General features: G+C 38.2%; 2 protein-coding genes across 3 annotated transcripts in view; one reads left to right on the forward strand and one right to left on the reverse strand.

Annotated features, from left to right (window-relative positions):
* The window catches only part of LOC116364081 (protein FAM83G-like), a 31,168-nt gene extending 20,623 nt beyond the window's left edge, over positions 1-10,545 (forward strand). Inside the window, exon 6 of the mRNA XM_031817335.1 lies at positions 8,344-10,545. Coding sequence (XP_031673195.1) covers positions 8,344-8,709 — 366 coding nt within the window. The 3' untranslated portion in view covers positions 8,710-10,545. The remainder of the gene's footprint in view (positions 1-8,343) is intronic.
* The window catches only part of LOC109888246 (sodium/glucose cotransporter 5), an 82,704-nt gene extending 56,747 nt beyond the window's left edge, over positions 1-25,957 (reverse strand). Inside the window, exons 1-7 of one of the 2 annotated variants that reach the window (XM_031817336.1) lie at positions 25,892-25,957; positions 25,655-25,759; positions 23,992-24,097; positions 23,033-23,113; positions 22,741-22,805; positions 15,973-16,113; positions 4,547-4,682 (exon numbers count right to left, since the gene is read on the reverse strand). In XM_031817336.1, coding sequence (XP_031673196.1) covers positions 4,547-4,682; positions 15,973-16,113; positions 22,741-22,805; positions 23,033-23,113; positions 23,992-24,097; positions 25,655-25,750 — 625 coding nt within the window. In that variant the 5' untranslated portion in view covers positions 25,751-25,759; positions 25,892-25,957. Of the gene's footprint in view, positions 1-4,546; positions 4,683-15,972; positions 16,114-22,740; positions 22,806-23,032; positions 23,114-23,991; positions 24,098-25,187; positions 25,595-25,654; positions 25,760-25,891 lie in introns of those variants that run through there. The other variant, XM_031817337.1, reaches the window with a different exon arrangement.
* Positions 25,958-26,172: the final 215 nt, after the last annotated feature.

The following is a 26,172-nucleotide window of genomic DNA, read 5'->3' on the forward strand; positions in this document are numbered from 1 at the left end:
TTTACTAGTTGATGATGGAAGTTCTAGGTCTACTGTATTTTACTAGTTGATGATGGAAGGTCTACTGTATTTTACTAGTTGATGATGGAGGTCTAGGTCTACTGTATTTTACTAGTTAATGATGGAAGTTCTAGGTCTACTGTATTTTACTAGTTGATGATGGAAGGTCTACTGTATTTTACTAGTTGATGATGGAAGGTCTACTGTATTTTACTAGTTGATGATGGAAGTTCTAGGTCTACTGTATTTTACTAGTTGATGATGGAAGTTCTAGGTCTACTGTATTTTACTAGTTGATGATGGAAGGTCTACTGTATTTTACTAGTTGATGATGGAAGGTCTACTGTATTTTACTAGTTGATGATGGAAGTTCTAGGTCTACTGTATTTTACTAGTTGATGATGGAAGGTCTACTGTATTTTACTAGTTGATGATGGAAGGTCTACTGTATTTTACTAGTTGATGATGGAAGGTCTACTGTATTTTACTAGTTGATGATGGAAGGTCTACTGTATTTTACTAGTTGATGATGGAAGGTCTACTGTATTTTACTAGTTGATGATGGAAGGTCTACTGTATTTTACTAGTTGATGATGGAAGGTCTACTGTATTTTACTAGTTGATGGAAGTTCTAGGTCTACTGTATTTTACTAGTTGATGATGGAAGGTCTACTGTATTTTACTAGTTGATGATGGAAGGTCTACTGTATTTTACTAGTTGATGATGGAAGTTCTAGGTCTACTGTATTTTACTAGTTGATGATGGAAGGTCTACTGTATTTTACTAGTTGATGATGGAAGGTCTACTGTATTTTACTAGTTGATGATGGAAGGTCTACTGTATTTTACTAGTTGATGATGGAAGTTCTAGGTCTACTGTATTTTACTAGTTGATGATGGAAGGTCTACTGTATTTTACTAGTTGATGATGGAAGGTCTACTGTATTTTACTAGTTGATGATGGAAGGTCTACTGTATTTTACTAGTTGATGATGGAAGGGCTACTGTATTTTACTAGTTGATGATGGAAGGTCTACTGTATTTTACTAGTTGATGATGGAGGTCTAGGTCTACTGTATTTTACTAGTTGATGATGGAAGTTCTAGGTCTACTGTATTTTACTAGTTGATGATGGAAGTTCTAGGTCTACTGTATTTTACTAGTTGATGATGGAAGGTCTACTGTATTTTACTAGTTGATGATGGAAGGTCTACTGTATTTTACTAGTTGATGATGGAAGTTCTAGGTCTACTGTATTTACTAGTTGATGATGGAAGGTCTACTGTATTTTACTAGTTGATGATGGAGGTCTAGGTCTACTGTATTTTACTAGTTGATGATGGAAGTTCTAGGTCTACTGTATTTTACTAGTTGATGATGGAAGGTCTACTGTATTTTACTAGTTGATGATGGAAGGTCTACTGTATTTTACTAGTTGATGATGGAAGTTCTAGGTCTACTGTATTTTACTAGTTGATGATGGAAGTTCTAGGTCTACTGTATTTTACTAGTTGATGATGGAAGGTCTACTGTATTTTACTAGTTGATGATGGAAGGTCTACTGTATTTTACTAGTTGATGATGGAAGTTCTAGGTCTACTGTATTTTACTAGTTGATGATGGAAGGTCTACTGTATTTTACTAGTTGATGATGGAAGGTCTACTGTATTTTACTAGTTGATGATGGAGGTTCTAGGTCTACTGTATTTTACTAGTTGATGATGGAAGGTCTACTGTATTTTACTAGTTGATGATGGAGGTTCTAGGTCTACTGTATTTTACTAGTTGATGATGGAAGTTCTGGGTCTACTGTATTTTACTAGTTGATGATGGAAGTTCTAGGTCTACTGTATTTTACTAGTTGATGATGGAGGTTCTAGGTCTACTGTATTTTACTAGTTGATGATGGAAGGTCTACTGTATTTTACTAGTTGATGATGGAAGTTCTAGGTCTACTGTATTTTACTAGGTGATGATGGAAGGTCTACTGTATTTTACTAGTTGATGATGGAAGGTCTACTGTATTTTACTAGTTGATGATGGAAGGTCTACTGTATTTTACTAGTTGATGATGGAAGTTCTACTGTATTTTACTAGTTGATGATGGAGGTTCTAGGTCTACTGTATTTTACTAGTTGATGGAAGTTCTAGGGCTACTGTATTTTACTAGTTGATGATGGAAGGTCTACTGTATTTTACTAGTTGATGATGGAAGGTCTACTGTATTTTACTAGTTGATGGAAGTTCTAGGTCTACTGTATTTTACTAGCTGATGATGGAGGTTCTAGGTCTACTGTATTTTACTAGTTGATGATGGAAGGTCTACTGTATTTTACTAGTTGATGATGGAAGGTCTACTGTATTTTACTAGTTGATGATGGAAGGTCTACTGTATTTTACTAGTTGATGATGGAAGGTCTACTGTATTTTACTAGTTGATGATGGAAGGTCTACTGTATTTTACTAGTTGATGATGGAGGTTCTAGGTCTACTGTATTTTACTAGTTGATGATGGAGGTTCTAGGTCTACTGTATTTTACTAGTTGATGATGGAAGGTCTACTGTATTTTACTAGTTGATGATGGAAGGTCTACTGTATTTTACTAGTTGATGGAAGTTCTAGGTCTACTGTATTTTACTAGTTGATGATGGAAGGGCTACTGTATTTTACTAGTTGATGATGGAAGGTCTACTGTATTTTACTAGTTGATGATGGAGGTTCTAGGTCTACTGTATTTTACTAGTTGATGATGGAAGGTCTACTGTATTTTACTAGTTGATGATGGAGGTTCTAGGTCTACTGTATTTTACTAGTTGATGATGGAGGTTCTAGGTCTACTGTATTTTACTAGTTGATGATGGAAGTTCTAGGTCTACTGTATTTTACTAGTTGATGATGGAAGTTCTAGGTCTACTGTATTTTACTAGTTGATGATGGAAGGTCTACTGTATTTTACTAGTTGATGATGGAAGGGCTACTGTATTTTACTAGTTGATGATGGAAGGTCTACTGTATTTTACTAGTTGATGATGGAAGTTCTAGGTCTACTGTATTTTACTAGTTGATGATGGAGGTTCTACTGTATTTTACTAGTTGATGATGGAAGGGCTACTGTATTTTACTAGTTGATGATGGAGGTTCTAGGTCTACTGTATTTTACTAGTTGATGATGGAAGGTCTACTGTATTTTACTAGTTGATGATGGAAGGTCTACTGTATTTTACTAGTTGATGATGGAGGTTCTAGGTCTACTGTATTTTACTAGTTGATGGAAGTTCTAGGTCTACTGTATTTTACTAGTTGATGATGGAGGTTCTAGGTCTACTGTATTTTACTAGTTGATGATGGAAGGTCTACTGTATTTTACTAGTTGATGATGGAAGGTCTACTGTATTTTACTAGTTGATGATGGAAGTTCTAGGTCTACTGTATTTTACTAGTTGATGATGGAGGTTCTAGGTCTACTGTATTTTACTAGTTGATGATGGAGGTTCTAGGTCTACTGTATTTTACTAGTTGATGATGGAAGGTCTACTGTATTTTACTAGTTGATGATGGAAGGTCTACTGTATTTTACTAGTTGATGGAAGTTCTAGGTCTACTGTATTTTACTAGTTGATGATGGAGGTTCTAGGTCTACTGTATTTTACTAGTTGATGATGGAAGGTCTACTGTATTTACTAGTTGATGATGGAAGGTCTACTGTATTTTACTAGTTGATGATGGAAGTTCTAGGTCTACTGTATTTTCCTTGTTGATGATGGAAGTTCTACTGTATTTTACTAGTTGATGATGGAGGTTCTAGGTCTACTGTATTTTACTAGTTGATGATGGAGGTTCTAGGTCTACTGTATTTTACTAGTTGATGATGGAGGTTCTAGGTCTACTGTATTTTACTAGTTGATGCCTGGGTACAGAGGGCTGGGTGTTACCTGGGTACAGAGGGCTGGGTGTTACCTGGGTACAGAGGGCTGGGTGTTACCTGGGTACAGAGGGCTGGGTGTTACCTGGGTACAGAGGGCTGGGTGTTACCTGGGTACAGAGGGCTGGGTGTTACCTGGGTACAGAGGGCTGGGTGTTACCTGGGTACAGAGGGCTGGGTGTTACCTGGGTACAGAGGGGCTGGGTGTTACCTGGGTACAGAGGGCTGGGTGTTACCTGGGTACAGAGGGCTGGGTGTTACCTGGGTACAGAGGGCTGGGTGTTACCTGGGTACAGAGGGCTGGGTGTTACCTGGGTACAGAGGGCTGGGTGTTACCTGGGTACAGAGGGCTGGGTGTTACCTGGGTACAGAGGGCTGGGTGTTACCTGGGTACAGAGGGCTGGGGTGTTACCTGGGTACAGAGGGCTGGGTGTTACCTGGGTACAGAGGGCTGGGTGTTACCTGGGTACAGAGGGCTGGGTGTAACCTGGGTACAGAGGGCTGGGTGTTACCTGGGTGTTACCTGGGTACAGAGGGCTGGGTGTTACCTGGGTACAGAGGTCTGGGTGTAACCTGGGTACAGAGGGCTGGGTGTTACCTGGGTACAGAGGGCTGGGTGTTACCTGGGTACAGAGCTCTGCTGATCATGCCTGGAAGTATGATGAATATGAAGGGTAACATCTTGAGGTAGGACGCCAGGATAGAAGCTCCTTTGGCATGAGACAAGTTCTTAGCTGACAGGGACCTCTGCACGATGACCTAAACACACACAGACACACACACACACACACACACACACATACACACACGAATGTATGAGAAAATAAAGAGTGTCTTCATGACCAATAGAAACAGTCCTGTGTAATAACTGTCTGGACGTTAACTGAACGGTGACACGAGTCAGGCAGTATGGGTCAGGGTCAGGGCAGTGTGTTAGTGTGTAGATCTAACTGTAGTCAGGCAGTATGGGTCAGGGCAGTGTGTTAGTATGTAGATCTAACTGTAGTCAGGCAGTATGGATCAGGGTCAGGGCAGTGTGTTAGTATGCAGATCTAACTGTAGTCAGGCAGTATGGGTCAGGGCAGTGTGTTAGTATGTAGATCTAACTGTAGTCAGGCAGTATGGGTCAGGGCAGTGTGTTAGTATGTAGATCTAACTGTAGTCAGGCAGTATGGATCAGGGTCAGGGCAGTGTGTTAGTATGCAGATCTAACTGTAGTCAGGCAGTATGGGTCAGGGCAGTGTTTTAGTATGTAGATCTAACTGTAGTCAGGCAGTATGGGTCAGGGCAGTGTTTTAGTATGTAGATCTAACTGTAGTCAGGCAGTATGGGTCAGCGTCAGGGCAGTGTGTTAGTATGTAGATCTAACTGTAGTCAGGCAGTATGAGTCAGGGCAGTGTGTTAGTATGTAGATCTAACTGTAGTCAGGCAGTATGGATCAGGGTCAGGGCAGTGTGTTAGTATGCAGATCTAACTGTAGTCAGGCAGTATGGGTCAGGGCAGTGTGTTAGTATGTAGATCTAACTGTAGTCAGGCAGTATGGATCAGGGTCAGGGCAGTGTGTTAGTATGTAGATCTAACTGTAGTCAGGCAGTATGGGTCAGGGCAGTGTGTTAGTATGTAGATCTAACTGTAGTCAGGCAGTATGGATCAGGGTCAGGGCAGTGTGTTAGTATGTAGATCTAACTGTAGTCAGGCAGTATGGGTCAGGGCAGTGTGTTAGTATGTAGATCTAACTGTAGTCAGGCAGTATGGGTCAGGGCAGTGTGGTAGTATGTAGATCTAACTGTAGTCAGGCAGTATGGGTCAGGGCAGTGTGTTAGTATGTAGATCTAACTGTAGTCAGGCAGTATGGATCAGGGTCAGGGCAGTGTGTTAGTATGCAGATCTAACTGTAGTCAGGCAGTATGGGTCAGCGTCAGGGCAGTGTGTTAGTATGTAGATCTAACTGTAGTCAGGCAGTATGGGTCAGCGTCAGGGCAGTGTGTTAGTATGTAGATCTAACTGTAGTCAGGCAGTATGGATCAGGGTCAGGGCAGTGTGTTAGTATGTAGATCTAACTGTAGTCAGGCAGTATGGGTCAGGGCAGTGTGTTAGTATGTAGATCTAACTGTAGTCAGGCAGTATGGGTCAGGGCAGTGTGTTAGTATGTAGATCTAACTGTAGTCAGGCAGTATGGGTCAGAGTCAGGGCAGTGTGTTAGTATGTAGATCTAACTGTAGTCAGGCAGTATGGGTCAGGGCAGTGTGTTAGTATGTAGATCTAACTGTAGTCAGGCAGTATGGGTCAGAGTCAGGGCAGTGTGTTAGTATGTAGATCTAACTGTAGTCAGACAGTATGGGTCAGGGCAGTGTGTTAGTATGTAGATCTAACTGTAGTCAGGCAGTATGGGTCAGCATCAGGGCAGTGTGTTAGTATGTAGATCTAACTGTAGTCAGGCAGTATGGATCAGGGTCAGGGCAGTGTGTTAGTATGTAGATCTAACTGTAGTCAGGCAGTATGGGTCAGGGCAGTGTGTTAGTATGTAGATCTTACTGTAGTCAGGCAGTATGGGTCAGGGCAGTGTGTTAGTATGTAGATCTAACTGTAGTCAGGCAGTATGGGTCAGGGCAGTGTGTTAGTATGTAGATCTAAATGTAGTCAGGCAGTATGGGTCAGGGCAGTGTGTTAGTATGTAGATCTAACTGTAGTCAGGCAGTATGGGTCAGGGCAGTGTGGTAGTATGTAGATCTAACTGTAGTCAGGCAGTATGGGTCAGCGTCAGGGCAGTGTGTTAGTATGTAGATCTAACTGTAGTCAGGCAGTATGGGTCAGGGCAGTGTGTTAATATGTAGATCTAACTGTAGTCAGGCAGTATGGGTCAGGGCAGTGTGTTAGCATGTAGATCTAAATGTAGTCAGGCAGTATGGGTCAGGGCAGTGTGTTAGTATGTAGATCTAACTGTAGTCAGGCAGTATGGGTCAGGGCAGTGTGGTAGTATGTAGATCTAACTGTAGTCAGGCAGTATGGGTCAGCGTCAGGGCAGTGTGTTAGTATGTAGATCTAACTGTAGTCAGGCAGTATGGGTCAGGGCAGTGTGTTAATATGTAGATCTAACTGTAGTCAGGCAGTATGGGTCAGGGTCAGGGCAGTGTGTTAGTATGTAGATCTAACTGTAGTCAGGCAGTATGGGTCAGCGTCAGGGCAGTGTGTTAGTATGTAGATCTAACTGTAGTCAGGCAGTATGGGTCAGGGCAGTGTGTTAATATGTAGATCTAACTGTAGTCAGGCAGTATGGGTCAGGGTCAGGGCAGTGTGTTAGTATGTAGATCTAACTGTAGTCAGGCAGTATGGGTCAGGGTCAGGGCAGTGTGTTAGTATGTAGATCTAACTGTAGTTAGGCAGTATGGGTCAGGGCAGTGTGTTAGCATGTAGATCTAACTGTAGTCAGGCAGTATGGGTCAGGGCAGTGTGTTAGTATGTAGATCTAACTGTAGTCAGGCAGTATGGGTCAGGGCAGTGTGTTAGTATGTAGATCTAACTGTAGTCAGGCAGTATGGGTCAGGGCAGTGTGTTAGTATGTAGATCTAACTGTAGTCAGGCAGTATGGGTCAGGGCAGTGTGTTAGTATGTAGATCTAAATGTAGTCAGGCAGTGTGGGTCAGGGCAGTGTGTTAGTATGTAGATCTAACTGTAGTCAGGCAGTATGGGTCAGGGCAGTGTGTTAGTATGTAGATCTAACTGTAGTCAGGCAGTATGGGTCAGGGCAGTGTGTTAGTATGTAGATCTAACTGTAGTCAGGCAGTATGGGTCAGGGCTGTGTGTTAGTATGTAGATCTAACTGTAGTCAGGCAGTATGGGTCAGTGCAGTGTGTTAGTATGTAGATCTAACTGTAGTCAGGCAGTATGGGTCAGGGCAGTGTGTTAGCATGTAGATCTAACTGTAGTCAGGCAGTATGGGTCAGGGCAGTGTGTTAGTATGTAGATCTAACTGTAGTCAGGCAGTATGGGTCAGGGTCAGGGCAGTGTGTTAGTATGTAGATCTAACTGTAGTCAGGCAGTATGGGTCAGGGCAGTGTGTTAGCATGTAGATCTAACTCTAGTCAGGCAGTATGGGTCAGGGCAGTGTGTTAGTATGTAGATCTAACTGTAGTCAGGCAGTATGGGTCAGGGCAGTGTGTTAGTATTTAGATCTAACTGTAGTCAGGCAGTATGGGTCAGGGCAGTGTGTTAGTATGTAGATCTAACTGTAGTCAGGCAGTATGGGTCAGGGCAGTGTGTTAGTATGTAGATCTAACTGTAGTCAGACACTGTGAGTGTCTGTCTGTAACTCTCCCTCTCTCTCTGACTCAGTCTAACACTCCCTCTCTCTCTGACTCAGTCTACACTCCCTCTCTCTCTCGCTCTCAGTCTAACGCTCACTCTCTCTCTGACTCTCTAGTTGTTTCAGAGCTCCAGGTCGCCAGGTCGTGATGGGCGCCAGAGGGGCAGGGCTAAAATCGTCATTGCCAAACCAGGAAGTGTCCACCGCTCGCCACTAGCATCGTGCCCTGCGATTGGAGGACATCGCTACTTGCAGGGCCAATCACTGCAGCCCTCCGATACTCGCTCCAGCCGGTCTCCACGACGACACAGCCCTGTCTACAAAGGGGCGGGACTTTCCCCTGGCCACGCCTCCCCACGCCGAGCATCCAATCCGGCAGGAGCTATGGGCGTGTCCTTCTCCAAACTGACCAATCAACTACTGAGGGGGCGGTATATAGCCTCACAGACGAAAGCGTCGCTTGACAACAAGGAGGTCGGCTAGGATTGACTAATGTATGGACCAATGGGACGGCTAGCAGGAAGTTAGACAGACAATGTAACTGAATGTTGTTGTTTTTTATGTTTGTCTGATTGGTTGCTCTGACTTGATCATGTGTCTGATTGGTTGCTCTGACTTGATCATGTGTCTGATTGGTTGCTCTGACCATATCATGTGTCTGATTGGTTGCTTTGACCAGATCATGTGTCTGATTGGATTGCTCTGACTTGATCATGTGTCTGATTGGATTGCTCTGACTAGATGATGTGTCTGATTGGTTGCTCTGACCAAATCATGTGTCTGATTGGTTGCTCTGACTAGATCATGTGTCTGATTGGTTGCTCTGACCAGATCATGTGTCTGATTGGATGCTCTGACCAGATCATGTGTCTGATTGGTTGCTTTGACCAGATCATGTGTCTGATTGGTTGCTCTGACTAGATCATGTGTCTGATTGGTTGCTCTGACTAGATCATGTGTCTGATTGGTTGCTCTGACCAGATCATGTGTCTGATTGGTTGCTCTGACCAGATCATGTGTCTGATTGGTTGCTCTGACTAGATCATGTGTCTGATTGGTTGCTTTGACCAGATCATGTGTCTGATACAACGTGATATCTGCAGGACCAAGACAGATTCACTCTGATACAACGTGATATCTGCAGGACCAAGACAGATTCACTCTGATACAACGTGATAGCTGCAGGACCAAGACAGACTAACTCTGATACAACGTGATAGCTGCAGGACCAAGACAGATTCACTCTGATACAACGTGATAGCTGCAGGACCAAGACAGACTAACTCTGATACAACGTGATAGCTGCAGGACCAAGACAGACTCACTCTGATACAACGTGATAGCTGCAGGACCAAGACAGACTCACTCTGATACAACGTGATAGATGCAGGACCAAGACAGATACAACGTGACTCTTTCTTTAACTAACCTTGTCTGGATGTCTGTCTACTGTCTGTCTACTGTCTGTCTACTGTCTGTCTACTGTCTCTACTGTCTATCTACTGTCTGTCTACTGTCTATCTACTGTCTATCTACTGTCTGTCTACTGTCTATCTACTGTCTGTCTACTGTCTATCTACTGTCTGTCTACTGTCTGTCTACTGTCTATCTACTGTCTGTCTACTGTCTGTCTACTGTCTATCTACTGCCTGTCTACTGTCTATCTACTGTCTATCTACTGTCTGTCTACTGTCTATCTACTGTCTATCTACTGTCTGTCTACTGTCTGTCTACTGTCTATCTACTGTCTGTCTACTGTCTGTCTACTGTCTGTCTACTGTCTGTCTACTGTCTATCTACTGTCTGTCTACTGTCTATCTACTGTCTATCTACTGTCTGTCTACTGTCTGTCTACTGTCTATCTACTGTCTGTCTACTGTCTGTCTACTGTCTGTCTACTGTCACGTTAATTGAATGTTTGCCAGAAAAATGTTTTAATGTTGTTGTTTTTTTAACATGGGCTTTTCCTGGCCAATGGGGCGATCTGGACGTAATCTGGCCAATGGGGTGATCTGGACGTAATCTGGCCAATGGGGCGATCTGGACGTAATCTGGACATTTGTTGAAACCTTAAGATTTAAGGATTTATTTGATTTTCCTCTGTTTGAGAGGGCTGTCCTCTCCAGGCCCCCGTAGTCTGACCAGCTAGGTTTACTTGGCTGGAGAGACTCTGAGTGGCCTAACGCTCACTCTGATTGGTTACTGGGACTATGGGGGCGTGAGTAACGTTTTGAAACGATGGCAGATTTTTGCCGATGTTGGACATGAACGTTGTTATAACGTTAGGAGAATGTTATCAATAAAGTGATCTTGACTGAACGTTGTTGGTTGGTTTTTACTGTTAGGAGTTAAAGGTCAGGGGTTAGAGGTTACCTGGTCAGTGTACCAGTAGCATGGAGCTAGTACAATGCATTCAGAAAGTATTCCGAGCCCTTGACTTTGTCCACATTTTGTTACGTTTCAGACTTATTCTAAAATCGATTCAATTGTTTTTTTCGCCCCTCATCTACACACAATACACCAAAATGACAAAGCAAAAACTTTGTCAAAAAATTATTTGCAATCGTCACATTTACATTTACAGTATTCAGACCCTTTACATTTACAGTATTCAGACGCTTTACATTTACAGTATTCAGACCCTTTACATTTACAGTCTTCAGACCCTTTACATTTACAGTCTTCAGACCCTTTACATTTACAGTCTTCAGACCCTTTACATTTACAGTCTTCAGACCCTTTACATTTACAGTATTCAGACCCTTTACATTTACAGTCTTCAGACCCTTTACATTTACAGTATTCAGACGCTTTACATTTACAGTCTTCAGACCCTTTACATTTACAGTCTTCAGACCCTTTACATTTACAGTCTTCAGACCCTTTACATTTACAGTATTCAGACCCTTTACATTTACAGTCTTCAGACCCTTTACATTTACAGTATTCAGACCCTTTACATTTACAGTATTCAGACCCTTTACATTTACAGTCTTCAGACCCTTTACATTTACAGTATTCAGACCCTTTACATTTACAGTCTTCAGACCCTTTACATTTACAGTCTTCAGACCCTTTACATTTACAGTCTTCAGACCGTTTACATTTACAGTCTTCAGACCCTTTACATTTACAGTATTCAGACCCTTTACATTTACAGTATTCAGACCCTTTACATTTACAGTCTTCAGACCCTTTACATTTACAGTCTTCAGACCCTTTACATTTACAGTCTTCAGACCCTTTACATTTACAGTATTCAGACCCTTTACATTTACAGTCTTCAGACCCTTTACATTTACAGTCTTCAGACCCTTTACATTTACAGTATTCAGACCCTTTACATTTACAGTCTTCAGACCCTTTAGTTTACAGTCTTCAGACCCTTTACATTTACAGTCTTCAGACCGTTTACATTTACAGTCTTCAGACCCTTTACATTTACAGTCTTCAGACCCTTTACATTTACAGTCTTCAGACCCTTTACATTTACAGTCTTCAGACCCTTTACATTTACAGTATTCAGACCCTTTACATTTACAGTCTTCAGACCCTTTACATTTACAGTATTCACACGCTTTACATTTACAGTCTTCAGACGCTTTACATTTACAGTATTCAGACCCTTTACATTTACAGTCTTCAGACCCTTTACAGTCTTCAGACCCTTTACATTTACAGTCTTCAGACCCTTTACATTTACAGTCTTCAGACCCTTTACATTTACAGTATTCAGACCCTTTACATTTACAGTCTTCAGACCCTTTACATTTACAGTCTTCAGACCCTTTACATTTACAGTCTTCAGACCCTTTACATTTACAGTCTTCAGACCCTTTACATTTACAGTATTCAGACCCTTTACATTTACAGTCTTCAGACCCTTTACATTTACAGTATTCAGACCCTTTACATTTACAGTCTTCAGACCCTTTACATTTACAGTCTTCAGACCCTTTACATTTACAGTCTTCAGACCCTTTACATTTACAGTCTTCAGACCCTTTACATTTACAGTCTTCAGACCCTTTACATTTACAGTCTTCAGACCCTTTACATTTACAGTCTTCAGACCCTTTACATTTACAGTATTCAGACCCTTTACATTTACAGTCTTCAGACCCTTTACATTTACAGTCTTCAGACGCTTTACATTTACAGTATTCAGACCCTTTACATTTACAGTCTTCAGACCCTTTACAGTCTTCAGACCCTTTACATTTACAGTCTTCAGACCCTTTACATTTACAGTCTTCAGACCCTTTACATTTACAGTATTCAGACCCTTTACATTTACAGTCTTCAGACCCTTTACATTTACAGTCTTCAGACCCTTTACATTGACAGTCTTCAGACCCTTTACATTTACAGTCTTCAGACCCTTTACATTTACAGTCTTCAGACCCTTTACATTTACAGTCTTCAGACCCTTTGTTGAAGCAGCTTTGGCAGCGATTATGCCTTTGAGTCTCCATGGGTACCTACTCTAGAGTCTTTTTGGGTATGATGCTACCAGCTTTGCACACCTGTATCTGGGGAGTTTCTCCTACTCTAGAGTCTTTTTGGGTATGATGCTACAAGCTTGGCACACCTGTATCTGGGGAGTTTCTCCTACTCTAGAGTCTTTTTGGGTATGATGCTACAAGCTTGGCACACCTGTATCTTGGGTGTTTCTCCCATTCTTCTCTACAAATCCTCTAAAGCTGTCAGGTTGGATGTCAGGTTGGATGGAGAGCGTCGCTGCACAGCTATTTTCAGGTCTCTCCAGAGATGTTCGGGCTCTGGCTGGGTCACTCAAGGACATTCAGAGACTTGTCCCGAAGCCACTCCTGCGTTGTCTTGGCTATGTGCTTAGGGTCGTTGTCCTGTTGGAAGGTGGAGCAGGTTTTCATCAAGGATCTCTCTGTACTTTGCTCCGTTCAACTTTCCCTCGATCCTGACTAGTCTCCCAGTCCCTGCTGCTGAAAAACATCCCCACAGCATGATGCTGCCACCACCATGCTTCACCGTAGGGATGGTGCCAGGTTTCCTCCAGATGTGACGCTTGGCATTCAGGCCAACGAGTTCAATCTTGGTTTCATCAGACCAGAGAATCTTGTTTTTCATGGTCAGAGTCCTTTAGGTGTCTTTTGGCAAACTCCAACCGGGCTGTCATGTGACTTTTACTGAGGAGGTGCTTCCGTTTGACCCCTCTACCTGATTGGTGGAGTGCTGCAGGACGGTTGTCCTTCTGGAAGGTTCTCCCATCTCCACAGAGGAACTCTGGAGCTCTGTCAGAGTGACCATCGGGTTCTTGGTCACCTCCCTGACCAAGGCCCCTTCTCCCCTGTTTTCTCAGTTTGGCCAGGCGGCCAGCTCTAGGAAGAGTCTTGGTGGTTCCAAACAACAATGATGGAGGCCACTGTTTTCTTGATGACCTTCAATGGTAAGAAAATGTTTTGGTACCTTTCCCGAGATCTGTGCCTCGTCACAATCCTGTCTCGGAGCTCTACGGACAATTCCCTCGACCTCATGGCTTGATTTTTGCTCTGACATGCACTGTGAACTGTAGGACCTTATAGGTGTGTGCCTTTCCAAAATCATGTCCAATCAATTGAATTTACCACAGGTGGACTCCAATCAAGTTGTAGAAACATCTCAAGGATTATCAATGGAAACAGGATGAGCTCAATTTCGAGTCTCATAGCAAAGGGTCTGAATATTTATGTAAAACATGTTTTCGCTTTGTCATTATGGGGTATTGTGATGTCATTATGGGGTATTGTGATGTCATTATGGGGTATTGTGATGTCATTATGGGGCATTGTGATGTCATTATGGGGTATTGTGTGTAGATTGATGAGGAAAATAATTGATTTAATCCATTTTAGAATAAGGCTGTAACGTAACAAAGTGTGGAAAAAGTCAAGGGGTTTGAATACTTTCCAAATGCATTCACTCCCAGGGTCATGCCAGGGTTAGAGGTCAGGGGTCAGATCTACCTGGTAGCCAGTATAGTCAGTCCCAGGGTCATGCCAGGGTTAGAGGTCAGGGGTCAGATCTATCTGGTAGCCAGTATAGTCACTCCCAGGGTCATGCCAGGGTTAGAGGTCAGGGGTCAGATCTACCTGGTAGCCAGTATAGTCACTCCCAGGGTCATGCCAGGGTCAGAGGTCAGGGGTCAGATCTACCTGGTAGCCAGTATAGTCAGTCCCAGGGTCATGCCAGGGTCAGAGGTCAGGGGTCAGATCTACCTGGTAGCCAGTATAGTCACTCCCAGGGTCATGCCAGGGTTAGAGGTCAGGGGTCAGATCTACCTGGTAGCCAGTATAGTCAGTCCCAGGGTCATGCCAGGGTTAGAGGTCAGGGGTCAGATCTACCTGGTAGCCAGTATAGTCAGTCCCAGGGTCATGCCAGGGTTAGAGGTCAGGGGTCAGATCTACCTGGTAGCCAGTATAGTCACTCCCAGGGTCATGCCAGGGTTAGAGGTCAGGGGTCAGATCTACCTGGTAGCCAGTATAGTCACTCCCAGGGTCATGCCAGGGACAGAGGTCAGGGGTCAGATCTACCTGGTAGCCAGTATAGTCAGTCCCAGGGTCATGCCAGGGTTAGAGGTCAGGGGTCAGATCTACCTGGTAGCCAGTATAGTCACTCCCAGGGTCATGCCAGGGTTAGAGGTCAGGGGTCAGATCTACCTGGTAGCCAGTATAGTCACTCCCAGGGTCATGCCAGGGTTAGAGGTCAGGGGTCAGATCTACCTGGTAGCCAGTGTAGTCAGTCCCAGGGTCATGCCAGGGTCAGAGGTCAGGGGTCAGATCTACCTGGTAGCCAGTATAGTCAGTCCCAGGGTCATGCCAGGGTCAGAGGTCAGGGGTCAGATCTACCTGGTAGCCAGTATATTCAGTCCCAGGGTCATGCCAGGGTTAGAGGTCAGGGGTCAGATCTACCTGGTAGCCAGTATAGTCACTCCCAGGGTCATGCCAGGGTTAGAGGTCAGGGGTCAGATCTACCTGGTAGCCAGTATAGTCACTCCCAGGGTCATGCCAGGGTCAGAGGTCAGGGGTCAGATCTACCTGGTAGCCAGTATAGTCAGTCCCAGGGTCATGCCAGGGTCAGGGGTCAGATCTACCTGGTAGCCAGTATAGTCACTCCCAGGGTCATGCCAGGGTTAGAGGTCAGGGGTCAGATCTACCTGGTAGCCAGTATAGTCACTCCCAGGGTCATGCCAGGGACAGAGGTCAGGGGTCAGATCTACCTGGTAGCCAGTATAGTCAGTCCCAGGGTCATGCCAGGGTTAGAGGTCAGGGGTCAGATCTACCTGGTAGCCAGTATAGTCACTCCCAGGGTCATGCCAGGGTTAGAGGTCAGGGGTCAGATCTACCTGGTAGCCAGTATAGTCACTCCCAGGGTCATGCCAGGGTTAGAGGTCAGGGGTCAGATCTACCTGGTAGCCAGTATAGTCAGTCCCAGGGTCATGCCAGGGTCAGGGGTTAGAGGTTATATCTACCTGGTCAGTACACCAGTACCAGGTAGCCAGCATAGTCAGTCCCAGGGTCATGCCAGGGTTAGAGGTTATATCTACCTGGTCAGTACACCAGTACCAAGTGGCCAGTATAGTCAGTCCCAGGGTCATGCCAGGGTTAGAGGTCAGGGGTTAGAGGTTATATCTACCTGGTCAGTACACCAGTACCAGGTAGACAGTATAGTCAGTCCCAGGGTCATGCCAGGGTTAGAGGTCAGGGTTTAGAGGTTAGAGGTTATATCTACCTGGTCAGTACACCAGTACCAGGTAGCCAGTATAGTCAGTCCCAGGGTCATGCCAGGCCAGGGCAGGTCTCCAGTAACCGGGTGTCTAAACAGGTGCATGGCGTCCTCTCTGGGCAGGTGACAGCTACTGTTGGGGATGATCTGAAAAAACAATGAGAATCACACTATAAACCTCACTACTAATATATTACTGATAATAACATTACTACTGTTATAGTACTGTTACTATTATAATACTATAATACTGATAATAACATTACTACTATTATAATACTACTACTATTATAATACTATAATACTGATAATAACATTACTACTGATATAATACTATAATACTGATAATAACACTACTACTATTATAATACTGTTACTATTATAATACTATAATACTGATAATAACATTACTACTGATAATAACATTACTACTATTATAATACTATAATACTGATAATAACATTACTACTATTATAATACTGTTACTATTATAATACTATAATACTGATAATAACATTACTACTATTATAATACTGTTACTATTATAATACTATAATACTGATAATAACATTACTACTATTATAATACTACTACTACTACTGATAATAACATTACTACTATTATAATACTACTACTACTGATAATAACACTACTACTATTATAATACTATTACTATTATAATACTATAATACTGATAATAACATTACTACTATTATAATACTGTTACTATTATAATACTATAATACTGATAATAACATTACTACAATTATAATACTATTACTACTGATAATAACATTACTACTATTATAATACTATACTACTGATAATAACACTACTACTATTATAATACTATAATACTGATAATAACATTACTACTATTATAATACTATAATACTGATATCATTACTACTATTATAATACTATAATACTGATAATAACACTACTACTATTATAATACTATAATACTGATAATAACATTACTACTATTATAATACTATTACTACTGATAATAACACTACTACTATTATAATACTATAATACTGATAACATTACTACTATTATAATACTATACTACTGATAATAACATTACTACTATTATAATACTATAATACTGATAATAACACTACTACTATTATAATAGTATAATACTGATAACATTACTACTATTATAATACTATAATACTGATAATAACATTACTACTATTATAATACTGTTACTATTATAATACTATAATACTGATAATAACATTACTACTATTATAATACTATAATACTGATAATAACACTACTACTATTATAATACTATAATACTGATAACATTACTACTATTATAATACTATAATACTGATAATAACATTACTACTATTATAATACTATTACTACTGATAATAACATTACTACTATTATAATACTATAATACTGATAATAACACTACTACTATTATAATACTATAATACTGATAATAACACTACTACTATTATAATACTATAATACTGATCATAACATTACTACTGTTATAATACTATTACTATTATAATACTATAATACTGATAATAATAATAATACTATTATAATACTATAATACTGATAATAACACTACTACTATTATAATACTGATAATAACACTACTACTGTTATAATACTATTACTATTATAATACTATAATACTGGTAACATTACTACTGATAATAACATTACTACTATTATAATACTATTACTACTGATAATAACACTACTACTATTATAATACTATTACTATTATAATACTATAATACTGATAATAACGTTACTACTATTATAATACTATTACTACTGATAATAATACTACTACTATTATAATACTATTACTACTGATAATAACACTACTACTATTATAATACTACTACTACTACTGATAATAACATTACTACTATTATAATACTACTACTATTATAATACTATTACTATTATAATACTATAATACTGATAACATTACTACTATTATAATACTACTACTATTATAATACTATAATACTGATAATAACATTACTACTGATAATAACATTACTACTATTATAATACTATAATACTGATAATAACATTACTACTATTATAATACTGTTACTATTATAATACTATAATACTGATAATAACATTACTACTATTATAATACTGTTACTATTATAATACTATAATACTGATAACATTACTACTATTATAATACTATAATACTGATAATAACATTACTACTATTATAATACTATTACTACTGATAATAACATTACTACTATTATAATACTATAATACTGATAATAACACTACTACTATTATAATACTATAATACTGATAATAACACTACTACTATTATAATACTATAATACTGATAATAACATTACTACTGTTATAATACTATTACTATTATAATACTATAATACAGATAATAATAATACTACTATTATAATACTATAATACTGATAATAACACTACTACTATTATAATACTGATAATAACACTACTACTGTTATAATACTATTACTATTATAATACTATAATACTGGTAACATTACTACTGATAATAACATTACTACTATTATAATACTATTACTATTATAATACTATAATACTGATAATAATACTACTATTATAATACTATAATACTGATAATAACACTACTACTGTTATAATACTATTACTATTATAATACTATAATACTGGTAACATTACTACTGATAATAACATTACTACTATTATAATACTATTACTACTGATAATAACACTACTACTATTATAATACTATTACTATTATAATACTATAATACTGATAATAACATTACTACTATTATAATACTATTACTACTGATAATAATACTACTACTATTATAATACTATTACTACTGATAATAACACTACTACTATTATAATACTACTACTACTACTGATAATAACATTACTACTATTATAATACTACTACTACTGATAATAACACTACTACTATTATAATACTATTACTATTATAATACTATAATACTGATAACATTACTACTATTATAATACTACTACTATTATAATACTATAATACTGATAATAACACTACTACTATTATAATACTATTACTATTATAATACTATAATACTGATAATAACATTACTACTGTTATAATACTATAATACTGATAATAACACTACTACTGTTATAATACTATAATACTGATAATAACATTACTACTATTATAATACTATTACTATTATAATACTATAATACTGATAATAACATTACTACTATTATAATACTATAATACTGATAATAACACTACTACTATTATAATAGTATTACTATTATAATACTATAATACTGATAATAACATTACTACTATTATAATACTACTACTACTGATAATAACACTACTACTACTATAATACTATAATACTGATAATAACATTACTACTGTTATAATACTACTACTATTATAATACTATTACTACTGATAATAACATTACTACTATTATAATACTATTACTATTATAATACTATAATACTGATAATAACATTACTACTATTATAATACTATAATACTGATAATAACATTACTACTATTATAATACTATAATACTGCTATAGTACTACTACTATTATAATACTATAATACTGATAATAACATTACTACTATTATAATATTGATAATAACATTACTACTATTATAATACTGATAATAACACTACTACTGTTATAATACTACTACTATTATAATACTATAATACTGATAATAATACTACTACTGATAATAACACTACTACTATTATAATACTATTACTACTGATAATAACATTACTACTATTATAATACTATTACTATTATAATACTATAATACTGATAACATTACTACTGTTATAATACTATAATACTGATAATAACACTACTACTATTATAATACTATTACTACTGATAATAACATTACTACTATTATAATACTATTACTATTATAATACTATAATACTGATAATAACACTACTACTATTATAATACTATAATACTGATAATAACATTACTACTATTATAATACTATAATACTGATAATAACATTACTACTATTATAATACTGTTACTATTATAATACTATAATACTGATAACATTACTACTATTATAATACTATTACTATTATAATACTATAATACTGATAATAACATTACTACTATTATAATACTGTTACTATTATAATACTATAATACTGATAACATTACTACTGTTATAATACTATAATACTGATAATAACATTACTACTATTATAATACTATTACTACTGATAATAACAATACTACCACTGATAATAACAACATTAATAACTATGATGATAATAACATTGATAAACATGATAATAACATTATGAGTAACATCAATAACTACGATAACAACATTAATGCCTATGATAATAATAGCATTAATAACTATGATAATAACAGTAATAACTATGATAACAACATTGATAACCATAATAACATTAACACCTATGGTAGTAGTATTAATACCTACGATAATAATAACATTAATAACTATGATAATAACATTAATAACTATGATAATAACATTAATAACTATGATAATAACATTAATAATTATGATAATAACATTAATAACTATGATAATACCATTAATAACTATAATAATAACATTAATAACTATGATAATAACATTAATAACTATAATAATAACAACATTAATGCCTATGATAATACCATTAATAACTATGGTAACAATAACATTAATAACTATGATAATAATAACATTAATAACTATGATACTAACATTAATAACTATGATAATAACATTAATAACTATGATAATAATAACATTAATAACTATGATAACAACATTAATAACTATGATAATAACATTAATAACTATCATAATAACATTAATAACTATGATAATAACATTAATAACTATAATAATAACAACATTAATGCCTATGATAATACCATTAATAACTATGGTAATAATAACATCGATAACCACGATAATAACATTAATAACTATGATGAAAGTAACATCAATAATTATGATAATAACATTCATAACTATGAGAATAATAACATTGATAACTGATAATAACAGAATTAATACCTATGATAATAATAACATTAACTATGATAATAATAACATTAATGACTATGATAATAACAACATGAATGACTATGATAATAACATTAACTATGATAATAACATTAATAACTATGATAATAATAACATTAATGACTATGATAATAACATTAATGACTATGATAATAACATTAATAACTATGATAATAACATTAATAACTATGATAATAATAACATTAACTATGATAATAACATAAACTATGATAATAACATTAATGACTATGATAATAACATTAATAACTGTGATAATAACAGAATTAATACCTATGATAATAATAACATTAATAACTATGATAATAACATTAATAACTGTGATAATAACAGAATTAATACCTATGATAATAATAACATTAATAACTATGATAATAACATTAATAACTGTGATAATAACAGAATTAATACCTATGATAATAACATCAATAACTATGATAATAACATTAACTATGATAATAATAACATTAATGCCTATGATAATAACATTAATAACTATGATAACACCATTAATAACTATGATAATAACATTAACTATGATAATAATAACATTAATAACTATGATAATAACATTAACTATGATAATAATAACATTAATGACTATAATAATAACATTAATGCCTATGATAATAACATTAATAACTATGATAATACCATTAATAACTATGATAATAACATTAACTATGATAATAACATTAATAACTATGATAATAACATTAATAACTATGATAATAATAACATTAATAACTATGATAATAACATTAATAACTATGATAATAATAACATTAATAACTATGATAATAACATTAATAACTATGATAATAATAACATTAATAACTATGATAACAACATTAATAACTATGATAATAACATTAACTATGATAATAATAACATTAATAACTATGATAATAATAACATTAATAACTATGATAATAACATTAATAACTATGATAATAACATTAACTATGATAATAATAACATTAATAACTATGATAATAACATTAATGACTATGATAATACCATTAATGACTATGATAATAACATTAACTATGATAATAATAACATTAACTATGATAATAATAACATTAATGACTATGATAACATTTCTAACTGATAATAATAACATGAATAACTATGATAATAACATGAATAACTATGATAATAACATTAATGACTATGATAATAACATTAATAACTATGATAATAATAACATTAATGACTATGATAATAACATTAACTATGATAATAACATTAATAACTATGATAATAACATTAACTATGATAATAACATTAATAACTATGATAATAATAACATTAATGACTATGATAATAACATTAACTATGATAATAACATTAATGACTATGATAATAACATTAACTATGATAATAATAACATTAACTATGATAATAATAACATTAATGACTATGATAACATTTCTAACTGATAATAATAACATTAATAACTATGATAATAATAACATTAATGACTATGATAATAACATTAATGACTATGATAATAACATTAATGCCTATGATAATAACATTAATGACTATGATAATAACATGAATAACTATGATAATAACATTAATGACTATGATAATAACAACATTATTACTACACATGATAGTGGAAGTTGCTGTTGACTCACCTTAGAAGGGATGGCTGCCTGGTAAACTCTCTCCAAGTTACTGTAGCCTCCAATCTTGTTGAACGCTGGAGGGACAGACAGACAGACGGACGGACAGACAGACAGACAGACAGACAGACAGGGAGGGGACACTGGTGAAGTTAGGGTGATGGTGAGAATGATAGTGTGTGTACCTGTGATGGTGAGGATGATAGTGTGTGTGTGTGTACCTGTGATGGTGAGGATGATAGTGTGTGCGTGTGTGTGTGTACCTTACCTGTGATGGTGAGGGTGTGTGTGTGTGTGTGTGTACCTGTGATGGTGAGGATGATTGCTCCTATAATCATGACGAAGGTCTGCAGAGTGTCTGTATAGATGACAGCAGCCAGACCACCTGATGAAGACAGAGATGGAGGGAACTAAGGCTGGTAGAATATAGTATGGAATATAGTATAGAATATAGTATAGAATATAGTGTATAGACCTGCTATAGTGTAGAGGGAGAGGAGGGGTAGTATAGAATATAGTGTATAGACCTGCTATAGTGTAGAGGGAGAGGAGGGGTAGTATAGAATATAGTATAGAATATAGTGTATAGACCTGCTATAGTGTAGAGGGAGAGGAGGGGTAGTAGAATATAGTATAGAATATAGTATAGAATATAGTGTATAGACCTGCTATAGTGTGGAGGGATAGTAGAATATAGTAAAGAATATAGTATAGAATATAGTGTATAGACCTGCTATAGTGTAGAGGGAGAGGAGGGGTAGTATAGAATATAGTATAGAATATAGTGTATAGACCTGCTATAGTGTAGAGGGAGAGGAGGGATAGTATAGAAGATAGTATAGAATATAGTGTATAGACCTGCTATAGTGTAGAGGGAGAGGAGGGATAGTATAGAATATAGTATAGAATATAGTGTATAGACCTGCTATAGTGTAGAGGGAGAGGAGGGATAGTATAGAATATAGTATAGAATATAGTGTATAGACCTGCTATAGTGTAGAGGGAGAGGAGGGGTAGTAGAATATAGTATAGAATATAGTGTATAGACCTGCTATAGTGTAGAGGGAGAGGAGGGATAGTAGAATATAGTAAAGAATATAGTATAGAATATAGTGTATAGACCTGCTATAGTGTAGAGGCAGAGGAGGGATAGTAGAATATAGTATAGAATATAGTATAGTATATAGACCTGCTATAGTGTAGAGGGAGAGGAGGGCTAGTAGAATATAGTATAGAATATAGTATAGAATATAGTATATAGACCTGCTATAGTGTAGAGGGCAGTGACCACCAGCATGAGGACGGTAGACAGGTACAGGTTCCATCCTAAACACACCTGGACAAACAACGCCCCTGAGTACAGGTCTGTCTGATGAAGGGAGACAAGAGAGAGGAGGGGGATGGAGGAGAGGGGGGAGGGAGGGGGAGAGAGAGAGGAGGGGGAGGGAGGGAGGAGAGGGAGGGAGGGAGGAGAGAGGAGGGGGAGGGAGACGAGGGAGAGAGGAGGGGTAGGGAGGAGAGAGGGTGGAGGGAGGAGGGGGAGGGAGACGAGGGAGAGAGGAGGGGTAGGGAGGAGAGAGGGTGGAGGGAGGAGAGAGGAGGGGGAGGGACACGAGGGAGAGAGGAGGGGTAGGGAGGAGAGAGGGTGGAGGGAGGAGGGAGGAGAGAGGAGGGGGGAGGGAGGGAGAGGAGGGGGGAGGGAGGGAGACGAGAGAGAGAGGAGGAGAGAGAGAGAGAGAGAGAGAGAGGAGGAGGGGGAGGGAGGAGAGAGAGAGGAGGGGTAGGGAGGAGAGAGAGAGGAGGGGGGAGGGAGGGAGGAGTAAGAGAGAGAGAGGGGAGGGAGGAGAGGAGGGGGAGGGAGGAGAAAGAGAGAGAGAGAGGAGGGGGAGGGAGGAGAGAGAGAGGGGAGGGAGGAGGGGGAGGGAGGAGTAAGAGAGAGAGAGGGGAGGGAGGAGAGGGGGAGGGAGGAGAAAGAGAGAGAGAGGGGAGGGATGAGGGGGAGGGAGGAGTAAGAGAGAGAGAGGGGAGGGAGGAGAGGAGGGGGAGGGAGGAGAAAGAGAGAGAGAGAGGGAGGAGAGAGAGAGAGAGGAGGGGGAAGGAGGAGAGAGAGGGGAGGGAGGAGAGGGGGAGGGAGGGAGGGAGGAGAAAGAGAGAGAGGGGAGGGAGGGAGGAGAAAGAGAGAGAGGGGAGGGAGGGAGGAGGGGGAGGGAGGAGAGAGCGAGAGAAGAGGGGGAGGGAGGAGAGAGAGGAGGTGGAGGGAAGAGAGAGAGGAGGGGGAAAGAGAGAGAAGAGGGGATTAGAGAAAGAGGAGGGAGGGGAGAGAGATGGGGGAGAGAGCAAAAAATAGAGAAATCAGGTCATCCATTGTCATAGTAATTGTGTTCTGACCTCTGAGACAATGACAGTATATTCAGTGACACCAGAACAACGACAGGGCTGTGTGGTGTGATATATCATACTGATATCTTGGTGAAGACAGACAGCATCAGAGAGAGAACAGACAGGGCTGTGTGATATATCATACTGATATCTTGGTGAAGACAGACAGCATCAGAGAGAGAACAGACAGGGCTGTGTGGTGTGATATATCATACTGATATCCTGGTGAAGACAGACAGCATCAGAGAGAGAACAGACAGGGCTGTGTGGTGTGATATATCATACTGATATCCTGGTGAAGACAGACAGCATCAGAGAGAGAGAAAAGACAGGGCTGTGTGATATATCATACTGATATCTTGGTGAAGACAGACAGCATCAGAGAGAGAACAGACAGGGCTGTGTGATATATCGTACTGATATCTTGGTGAAGACAGACAGCATCAGAGAGAGAACAGACAGGGCTGTGTGATATATCGTACTGATATCTTGGTGAAGACAGACAGCATCAGAGAGAGAACAGACAGGGCTGTGTGATATATCATACTGATATCTTGGTGAAGACAGACAGCATCAGAGAGAGAACAGACAGGTAGGTTCTGATCCTCTCCCCTCCGAACCGACGACCCAGGTACTCCGGCATGGTCACGATCTGGAACAAACACACTGTCTGTTTAAGAGAGACGCCCAGCAGAGGAATGTTCAGGTTAAAGAATTCTTCAACTAGCTGCAACACGCAGGAAAGGGTGTGTGTGTGTGTGTGTGTGTGTGTGTGTGAACTCACCCCTGAAGACACATAGACAGGGACAAACACCCAAGCCAATGCCAGCAACACATAGGTGGCCTGAGTGGGGGGGGGGGGGGGGAGGAGAGGGAGAGAAAGGTTTCATTAACTGTGAGAGGTACTGCAAAATAATCAGCTGGTTACACTGCCCCCTGCTGTCTGCTGATGGTACTACTACTATACATAATAATCAGCTAGTTACACTGCCCCCTGCTGTCTGCTGATGGTACTACTACTATACATAATAATCAACTGGTTACACTGCCCCCTGCTGTCTGCTG

Source organism: Oncorhynchus kisutch, unplaced genomic scaffold (assembly GCF_002021735.2).
Source record: "Oncorhynchus kisutch isolate 150728-3 unplaced genomic scaffold, Okis_V2 scaffold995, whole genome shotgun sequence".
Taxonomy (NCBI): Eukaryota; Metazoa; Chordata; class Actinopteri; order Salmoniformes; family Salmonidae; genus Oncorhynchus; species Oncorhynchus kisutch.